Raw genomic sequence first — 9,736 nt, 5'->3', positions numbered from 1 at the left:
AAAAGGTCTTGAATAAGTGTTGAGATTTCTGCTCTGTTTTATAGCACGCTTCTGTGGCAGTAGTGTGTCAGATTAGAGAGAGGGGAACTGGCATCAGGACACGGAAAACAATAAAAACAATCCAGTTACATAGGGAGATGGGTGGTCTGGAGCAGAAATCATAGGACCAGTAGTTTGGAATGGATCTAAGGTAATCTAGGTCAAGCTCCTAGTATCTATTGCTTAAGTTGGGGGCAGGAGGAAGGATGCTAGAATGTAAGCTGCACCGGAGCGAGTCCTCTCTGATTTACTCCAGGTTCCCTAGAAAGTGCCTGGCACATAACATGCATTCAATAAACACTTGACTGAATGAATACAGCAGTGCTACATAGAAGACTGGAAAGGTGGAAAAATTCACCAGAATTCGGGGGCTGAATTTGAGGGACAAGGCAATCGAGAAGAAACTTTCCAGGGACAGAACCGAGCATGTCAGGAAGGGGAGCTGGTTCTGGAAGAAAAGGACGGTAATTGGAAGCTGTGGCGATCAAACCTGCATTTCCAATATGACTGCAACCGCGTTACCTTACTTGAACACGACCTTTACCTAGGTTAGACGGGATGCAAATCCTCTCTAGATTTCCAAAAATTCGCCAATCATGTAAAAATGTTTCTTCCTAGATGCTGCCCGCACACCCTCCTCGTTCTTTCTGCACGCAAACGCGAGGGGCAGACGGGTGTTGCCAGAAAAGAAGCCGGCAGGTGAGGGGCCAGAGCTATGATCCAGTCTCCGCCGCAACTGCAGCACCTTCCCCAATCGTGGGGAGTCCTTCAAGGGGAGATGTGGAAGAAAATGACTTAAAGTAACAGGGTGCAGGCGGAACAAGGTAAGGAGCTTGTGTCCAACTCTTAGATCTCCTGGTTCCAGGCTCTCTCTCCGGGGCCACCTGGCACCAGCCGTGGAAGTATGACCGAGTTTGGGTAAAGGTCGCCAGCTGACGGGACGGTAGCCAGGAGACCTCTAGGTGCGTCAGAGTTGAGGTGTCACCCTCCGGGCAAGCAAAACGCCCCGCTCAAAGCGCATTACGTCACCAAGCACAAGAGCTGTCACCTCAGCAGGTAACGCCCTCGATCCTCGACGCGACCCGGCTCCACCCTCCCCGCCCGCAAACGCATGCGCACAAAGGCAGGAGGGTGATGTCAGCCCCTCCCGACACCGCCTCGACGTCGTAAGTCCAAAGACCTGTCGTAACTGCCCGGCAAGAGAGGCCTCGAAAGGAAGGGCACCAACGCGGCACACTCTACCCTGCTAGCCGGCATGCGCGCTCAGGTCGCGGACGCAGGCCCTGGAGACTGGAGCCAATGAGGTGCGGTAACGTCACTGCGTATCAGCCCGCGCGGCCGCACGTCGGGCCGCGGGAGGGCGGAGCGAGTTCGGTTGCACCAACACCGGTACATAGGCGCGGACCGGCGTGTCCTTGGAGTTAGAAAGCGGGACGTCCGGCTTAGGAGCGGGAGTGGTAGTATCGCGCGCGGAAAGAGCGGTGAGCTCCGGGTGTAGGGACCGCTGCTGGGAGCAGGCGGAGCCTTGGGGGGCGCGCGCCTGGGTGGGGTGCGCGCGAGCGAGCGGAGGCCGGCGCCCGGGACCGCCGAGTGACCCCGCGTGGAGCGGGCAGGGAATGGCGATCTGTAGTGTCTCAGCCCGAATCGGGTGGGATACGGCCTGAGATGGGGCGGAACCCCAACTAGGTAAACTCCGGACTCAAGTCAAGGCCCAGAGGCGGCTGAGACACGGATCTGACCGAGACGCAGGGCTTCCCATTGTCGGGGTTGAAGGGCTGTGGAAATAGTAGATAAGACTTTCTCCGGGGTGAGGGCGGGAGTACCGGGACCCTGCGCAGCGCCTCGCGTCCTTTTTCAAAGAGCAAAAGCTACTGCTCCTCCAGTAAGGGGTTATTTTTTACCCTGGACACCTGTCGCTTCTCTCTTTAACCTACTCAGGCATCTCGGAAAGGTAGGTTTCGTCAGTGTCCTTGAAACCGGGCAGGATGGGTAACCTCGTGTTCGATCCTGGGGATTCAGAGCTGGAGGATGGGGGTCCCTGGGAGACCTCGCAGCCCGCCGCTGCACCCCCCACCCACAGCAAAACAGTTTAGAGTGAGCTGAGCAGGCTGAATCGACCATGACCTCTTTTTTTAATGTTTTGCCTTATTTTCAGAGAGAAATAGCTTTAAATTGTAGTATGAGTGCAATTAGGTCTTAAAAGTTGGAATGTTGGTGGTTTGGGTTTAATGTAATCGCGGTTCAGCTTAATCAGATTTGTGACTTTTTGTGACCTTGACCTCACTTTTTGAAACAATTTTGAACTAGTTTCTCACTTGCTTACTTGGGCTTTGACCTTTCATCACTTAAACACACATGGATGTCTTTTTAGCGAAGTTCTCCTTTCAAATAGTGTTTTTGGTATTAAAGAGTATTGTAAGTGTACTAAGTAAAACATCCTGGTACTTAATGTCTTAGATTTGCAATGGATTAGTAATTAAGTGACTGGCATGATCATTGGTTTCCAGTGTATTTTTACTTGGAGGAAAAATGTAATAAATTGAGTCTTTCATTTTTAGATTTAAAAATGGGTGATGTTGAGAAGGGGAAGAAGATTTTTGTTCAGAAGTGTGCCCAGTGCCATACTGTGGAAAAGGGAGGCAAGCACAAGACTGGGCCAAATCTCCATGGTCTATTTGGGCGAAAGACAGGTCAGGCCCCTGGATTCTCTTACACAGATGCCAACAAGAACAAAGGTAAGAGGGATAGAGTTGCTAAATAACCGAAGTACAAACTGCATGAATGTAATCTATGGTAAACCCTTTATCAGGAGTGTAAAATACTTAACACTACATCCCTCCTTGTTTAGGCATCACCTGGAAAGAGGAAACACTGATGGAGTATTTGGAGAATCCCAAGAAGTACATCCCTGGAACAAAAATGATCTTTGCTGGCATTAAGAAGAAGGCAGAAAGGGAAGACTTAATAGCCTATCTCAAAAAAGCTACTAATGAGTAATAGATGGCCACTGCCTTATTTATTACAAAACAGAAATGTCTCATGCCCTTTTTTATGTGTACCATATTTAAATTGATCTCATACACTAGAATTCAGATCATGTATGGCTGATAGAATGTTTCTGTTGAACAGTCCTGATTTAAATAAGATTGGCTTGTGGCTAAATGGATACAAAAGACTTTTGGTAGTAATTCCAATCCAGTAAGTGTTATCCCTGTTTTCCCCTTCTAAAGATATGATTGGACTTGATTAGTGATGTTCAACTTTTCACAGAGATGGTGAATGTCGTCTCAAAACCTATAGGAGATTGGTTTTGTATTTAAATTTATATAACTGGTTATAGTAATATATTGAAATACTGAGGAGATTACTGTTTCATAGAACAGAGCAAGACTTACCTGTTCCAAGTTGTGTTCATTAGCCTGTTAAAGGCAAAGGCTGAAGATAAACTGACAATGTCCACTTTATCTTTTTGGTCTTAACTATACCAATTCAATTAAAATTCCCTATATCTAAAATGTTGCCTTTTACTTAATGAAAGGCATTTTAGTGTGGTTTATGTATAATTTCAAATAAAGACTATTTAACACTTCTGACATTTTATTGATGATCTGTGAGGTCAGATGCTTTAAAATTCAGCATGACAAACTTTGCTTGTGAATTCTTTTCTAAGTCATACTAGGTTATAATTGAGGGTTGTCTTTTAAACAGCTATTCAAAAACACATACAACTAGAACTACTGTATATGTATGATTGGTAATGGTGCTTTTGCCAACTCAGGAGATATACCATCGGCACAAATTTGTAAATTATGTGATTGTAAGGCTTAAGAATTTAAAAAAATCACAGATTGTGGTTTTTCTAATGTCCTTGATTTAATGACTGATGCCAAAATTTTAACGTTTGAAAAGTACAATAGCTCTAAATATTGATGCAGCAATGTTACTAGTCATAGTACTAGGTTGCGTTTACTTGGTCCTCTAGGACAGCCTCAACTAGAACATTTCAGTAATCCAGCCTTAGAGTTTCTTGGGCCAGAATGAGCACTGCAGCATTTCTGCCAAACGTGGATAGAATGTGCTTCTAGCCATAGTTTTGTGGTATTTAACAGTGTATAATTTATGTACTAAATTATTTCATACACAGTCCATGTCATACATGTTTAGAGTAGTTCCTGGAAATTTTATGGAGATAGTGAGCTTGAACTAAGCCATAAAGAATGGTGAAAGAGGGGGCCGGCACCGTGGCTTAGCGGTTAAGTGCGCGCACTCCACTACTGGCAGCCCGGGTTCGGATCCTGGGCACGCACCGATGCACCGCTTCTCTGGCCATGCTGAGGCAGCATCCCACATACAGCAACTAGAAGGATGTGCAACTATGACATACAACTATCTACTGGGGCTTTGGGGAGGAAAAAAAGGAGGAGGATTGGCAATAGATGTTAGCTCAGAGCCGGTCTTCCTCAGCAAAAAGAGAAGGATTAGCATGAATGTTAGCTCAGGGCGGATCTTCCTCACAAAAAAGAAAAAATGGTGAGAGAAATTCTCAGGTAAGAAAATAAATCTGTGCTGGTGGTAAGAGCCATGTCTGTGGGACAATGAGGACACTGGGAGGAGGCCTTGTCAATGTTTTCACAGGTGATGGGGTGATTAGATAGGCCTTTAAGGCCTGACAGAGCAATTTGTAACTTGTAAATCTTACTTTCAATCATTGGAGAAATGTGAGAAAGCAAGGAAGTCAGTCTGGAAACATGTGCAGAAACAATTTGGGGAAGCAAAAGAAAGCCTGCTATAATTCAGATGGTGAGTGCTAGTCTGAGTATTAATGAGTTAAATCTTTCTTTTTTTTGGTGAGGAAGATTGGCCCTGAGCTAACATCTGTGCCAATCTTCCTCTACTTTGCATGTGGGATGCCGCCACAGCATGGCTTGACGAGTGGTCTGTAGGTCCGTGGGATCCGAACCCACGAACCCCGGGCCGCTGAAGCAGAACACATGAACTTAACCTCTACACCACCAGGCCGGCCCCTGAGTATTACTGATGGGGAATTAAAAACTGCATCCTGGAAATCCTTCAGAAGTAAAGACTCTGTAACAGAGGCCTTAGTAACTGCATCAGTTAGTGAAATTTTGAGACAGTATAGTGATTAGCTTGTAAGAGCCAGTTCTGGACCACTATGGGAAGACATGGAGACCAGGGAGTTGATTTAGTTCTGTGTCTCTTACATCAAGTAAGGCCTGTGTTGGCACAGATAATTACTGAGTACCTGCTGCATTCTAGGCCAGTTAGACTCAATAAGTGCCTCTAGTGATTTATAATGTAAGTGATCCTATAGTTTATTCAAAAGAAGGGACATTCCCAGCTGTAAGGGGTATATGCTGTCTTAGAAATAAATGATAAAAAGCTAGCACTGTATAACCCATGTGTCTTCATTCCTTATGCTTCATTGTAGGTGGCTTGGTGACTGATATAAAAAGTGAGAGCCAGATGTATTTAAGGAGTGTTTTTTCCAGGGCCACCTACGCTCAGTATTTTGTCTAGAACAGCACTGTCCAATAGAACTTTCTGTGATGATGGATTGGATTTGTACTGTCCAGTATGGTAGCCACTAACCACATGTGGCTATTAAGCCCTTGAAATATGGCTAGGTGACCACAGAACTGAATTTTTAATTTTATAGAACTTGAGTTTAAATTTATATAGCCACAAATGGCTAATGACTAGTGTATTGACAGCACAGGTCTAGAACTAGAACCAGTGGTCTATAGCAAAAGTACTTCCCCTGGACTCTATTTTCTTAATCTAGGATTCTTGCAAGTATACTAAGTACCCTTCAGAACGCTGATTCCAATTCCTGTTTCAAAGTCTGATGTGCTCATCTCTTACCGTACGTTTTACCTGTTCCATTCATAATTTGGCACTTTAGGTAGGTGGCATTCTGGTAGGAGGTAGAAGAGATACCTTTTTGTCATCGTTTTCCCACACTTTTCCCCAATTTTTTTTAGAGACATTATGTTGTACCTTTTCGTTTTAACCTCTGAAGATTCTTGTAAATTGGAAAGGCTGTGATGGAATTCACATGCTGTCTAGGAAGAGGCCTTACCAGGGGCTGTCCCTTCCCAGTTGACTAGACTCAGGCTGTTTCATGTCAGTCAAGCTCAGGCAAGAGTAAACCAAATCCAATTTACTTACAATGGAAAGTATTAATTTTTAGTGATGGTGTCTTTTGGCTCCCCTTCATATTAGAATACAGATGATCCTCGATTTAGCATGGTTTGACTTAGGATTTTTTGGCTTTACTATGGTGCAAAAGTGGTATGTATTCAGTAGAAACTGTACTTTGAATTATGAATTTTGATCTTTCCCCGAGCTAGTGATACATGTAGGATACTTGTGATGCTGGCTAGTAGCATCGAGCCACAGCTCCCAGTCAGCCACACGATCACGAGGGTAAACAACTGATACACAACCATTTTGTTTTTCACTTTCAGTACAGTGGTCAACAAACTACATGAGATAGCCACTACTTTATTATAAAATAGGCCTCGTGTTAGGTGATTTTGCCCAATTGTTGGCTAATGGATGTGTTTTGAGCACATTTAAGGTAGGCTAGGCTAAGCTATGATGTTCAATAGTTTAAGTGTATTAAATGCATTTTCGACTTAGGATATTTTCAACTTATGATGGGTTTATCGACACTTAACTCCATTGTAAGTCGAGGAAGATCTGTACCTTGAAAGCCAGGTAAGATGTTGCTGAGCATGGAATTAGAGCTGTTAAGGTATCATTCATAAAGGCAAGGCTGATGCCTGACAGCATGTGAATACACCTCTATAGTGACCTGGAAGTTTGTCTCCCAGATGACTCCTCTAGTCAGTGCTGGAATATGCACTGAACTGCTTCTTTGGCTCCATTTTTTGTGCCCCAGACTGACCATTGACCTGGTGTTCACATACTTAGAGTATAATGCAAAATACTAGGTTTTCGCATGCTTAATAACAGTAGGATTCCAGCTTATCTTATTTGGAATCTGAGGTATCTGAAAACTGGTCATACCGTCAGGCTGTCTTGGTTCACTCAGAAAGCTAAACAGGGGCCTAACCGGTGGCGTAGTGGTTGGGTTCACGCACACCACTTTGGCAGCCTGGGGTTCGTGGATTCAAATCCCGGGAGTGGACCAAGGCACTGCTCATCAAGCCATGTTGTGGGGGCATCCCACATACAAAATAGAGGAAGGTGGACACAGATGTTAGCTGAGGGACTGTCTTCCTCAGCAAAAAGAGGAAGATTGGCAACAGATGTTAGCTCAGGGCCAATCTTGCTCACAAAAAAAACGCTAAACAGTCAGTGTTTATTAGTTTATTTCTCAAAGGGTAAATATATATCCAGGCTCTCAGGAGAATCTTCACTGGTAGCCTGTCTATGTATCACCAACAAAGTATAACTTTCTGTACATGGAAATATACAACAGCGAGAGGACCAATGTGTGGTAATTGATACATCATTGACAGTTTTTAGAAATCGCCTGGCAGAAATGCCAAGAGATGGACTGATTGGCTGACTTGCTAGAGCTTTGGTAAAATGGGATATTTTAATCACATTAGACAAGTCCTAGTGTTGGAACAGGAAGAGTTCTTGGAGATCCTTAGAATCCAGCTGTGCCATTATACAGATGTGAAGTTAACCCGAACTCGGGCTCCAGGAACTATGGGAACTACTCACGTTGGGTTGGGTTGGGTTGTGCTGGGCCAGGCCACTTACAGGACCTGGTGGTCCAACCTAGCTAGTCACTGAGAGGAGGGAAACTGAGGCATAAAACAGCTGGGTTTGGAGAGGGATAAGTTTAGCCCAGTGCCCCAACACCCCTACCTGAGCTGTAAAGCTTTCCTCTTGAGGGGCTGAGGTATGTGGTGGACAGGAGCCAAGCAGCCTGAGATGGAACATAACCCATACCCCTTCTGGAGTGTTCCCTTCCCACATATGAGGAGCCCTGCCTGGGAGCTTGCTCTTTGAAGGGTGCTGAGCCCAAATTGGCCATAGTCAAGTGCTCTCACCACTGGCCTGATTACAGGGCCCTCACTTGGGGGAGGGAAACCATTCTCCACCTCCTTTTCCATCCCTCTAGATTTGTTCACGTTTTGCACTCGTTTTTTTTTTTTTTTTTTGGTGAGGAAGATCAGCCCTGAGCTAACATCCATGCCAGTACTCCTTTTTTTTTTTTTTTTTTTTTGCTGAGGAAGACTGGCCCTAAGCTAACATCCATGCCCATCTTCCTCCACTCTGTGTGGGACGCCGCCACAACATGGCCTGGGACGCCGCCACAGCATGGCCTGACAAGTGGTGCATCAGTGCACGCCCGGGATCCGAACCCGGGCCGCTAGCAGCGGAGCGTGCGCACTTAACCACTATGCCATGGGGCCGGCCCCAACATTTTGCACTCTTAACACCTACTAATAGGTTGTCTACGCTGAAAAAACTAGCTGATGAGCCACATAGCCAAAACCACAACCAAGATACCCTACTGGAATTCAGACTTAATCTAAACCCCCTTTATCCAGACATATAGAGAGCTCATTAGAGCTGCTTTTTTGCTTTTTCTTCCTCTACATTAGAAATGCGGCTATGGGGGCTGGCCCGGTGGGGTAGTGGTTAAATTTGCGCTCTCTGCTTCAGTGGCCTGGGTTCAGATCCCGGCTGTGGACCTACGCACCGCTCATCAAGCCATGCTGTGGTGGCATCCCACGTACAAAATAGAGGAAAATGGGCACAGATGTTATTAGCTCAGGGCCAATCTTCCTCAGCAAAAAGAGGAGAATTGGCAACAGATGTTAGCTCACTGCTAATCTTCCTCACACACACAAAAAAAAAGGAGCTATGTTCCATATTGGTGCCATTCAATAATGTGTCTATAGCCTGAACAGTGTACTTTGAAAAAGAACCATTGGACTAGTTAATTGTATTATCTGTGGTGTAATGCAGAGAATGCTGGGTTTGGGATTAGAAAAATTGTGTTCAGAGTCGGGGTTGGCAAACAATATAGCCCATGGGCCCAACCTGGTCGGACACGTGTTTTTGTAAATAAAACTTTATTGGAGCACAGCCACATTCACGTCTTATCTAGGGCTCCTTTCGTGCTACAACATCAGAGTTGAGTAGTGACAGAGGCTGTATGGCCCACCAAACCTTTAGGTTTTTACTGACTGCACTTTACAAGAAACGGTTCTTGACTGCTAGAGCTTTGCAGTCTTGTTTTTGCCATCTGGAGAATAGGAATAATTTCTGCCTCATAAGATTGCTATCAAACATTCATTGAATGACATCTGGGAAAGCTCTTAACGGGTAAGCACTGAAATATTTGTTTTGTTCATTTTATATCCATGTCAAATTCCTTGAAAGTCACATAGTGAAAAATTACTGCTTCCAAGGTTAGTAGTGACCTAATTGTCACGTTTAGAATTCTTTTCTATTCTCAATTGGCTCTGATGATCTCTAGGACATTTGACACCTCTGACTACTCATTTTTTTTACCTTCCTAGGTTTAAGTTAGTTTCACCCCCACATAGAATAAAACATATAGGCATCATAAAATCTTTATGCACGTGTAGCTGTAATCATCTGTTGGTAACCCACATAAATACTTCAGTGTGACATTTTGCCCAAATTCTAGTCCCATAACTCAAATTGCTTTATATTTATATAT

General features: G+C 44.6%; 1 protein-coding gene across 2 annotated transcripts; it reads left to right on the top strand.

Moving 5' to 3' along the window:
- Positions 1-1,369: 1,369 nt before the first annotated feature.
- CYCS (cytochrome c, somatic) lies at positions 1,370-3,632 on the top strand. Of its 2 annotated transcripts, none has more exons than XM_004418907.3 (3): positions 1,370-1,520; positions 2,598-2,774; positions 2,888-3,632. In XM_004418907.3, exons 2-3 carry the CDS (start codon positions 2,606-2,608, stop codon positions 3,034-3,036), a joined length of 318 nt encoding a protein of 105 aa, XP_004418964.1. In that variant the 5' UTR covers positions 1,370-1,520; positions 2,598-2,605; the 3' UTR covers positions 3,037-3,632. The 2 variants fall into 2 exon arrangements, with proteins under 2 accessions (XP_004418964.1, XP_087285184.1); XM_087429058.1 differs by lacking the exon at positions 1,370-1,520 and adding an exon at positions 1,549-1,990.
- The last annotated feature ends 6,104 nt before the right edge of the window (positions 3,633-9,736 follow it).

The sequence above is a fragment of the Ceratotherium simum genome, chromosome 1, assembly GCF_057802395.1.
Source record: "Ceratotherium simum simum isolate JZ-2026a chromosome 1, ASM5780239v1, whole genome shotgun sequence".
Lineage (NCBI taxonomy): Eukaryota > Metazoa > Chordata > Mammalia > Perissodactyla > Rhinocerotidae > Ceratotherium > Ceratotherium simum.
The sequence above is the reverse complement of the archived record's forward strand: the minus strand, read 5'-3'. Positions and strand labels throughout refer to the sequence as shown.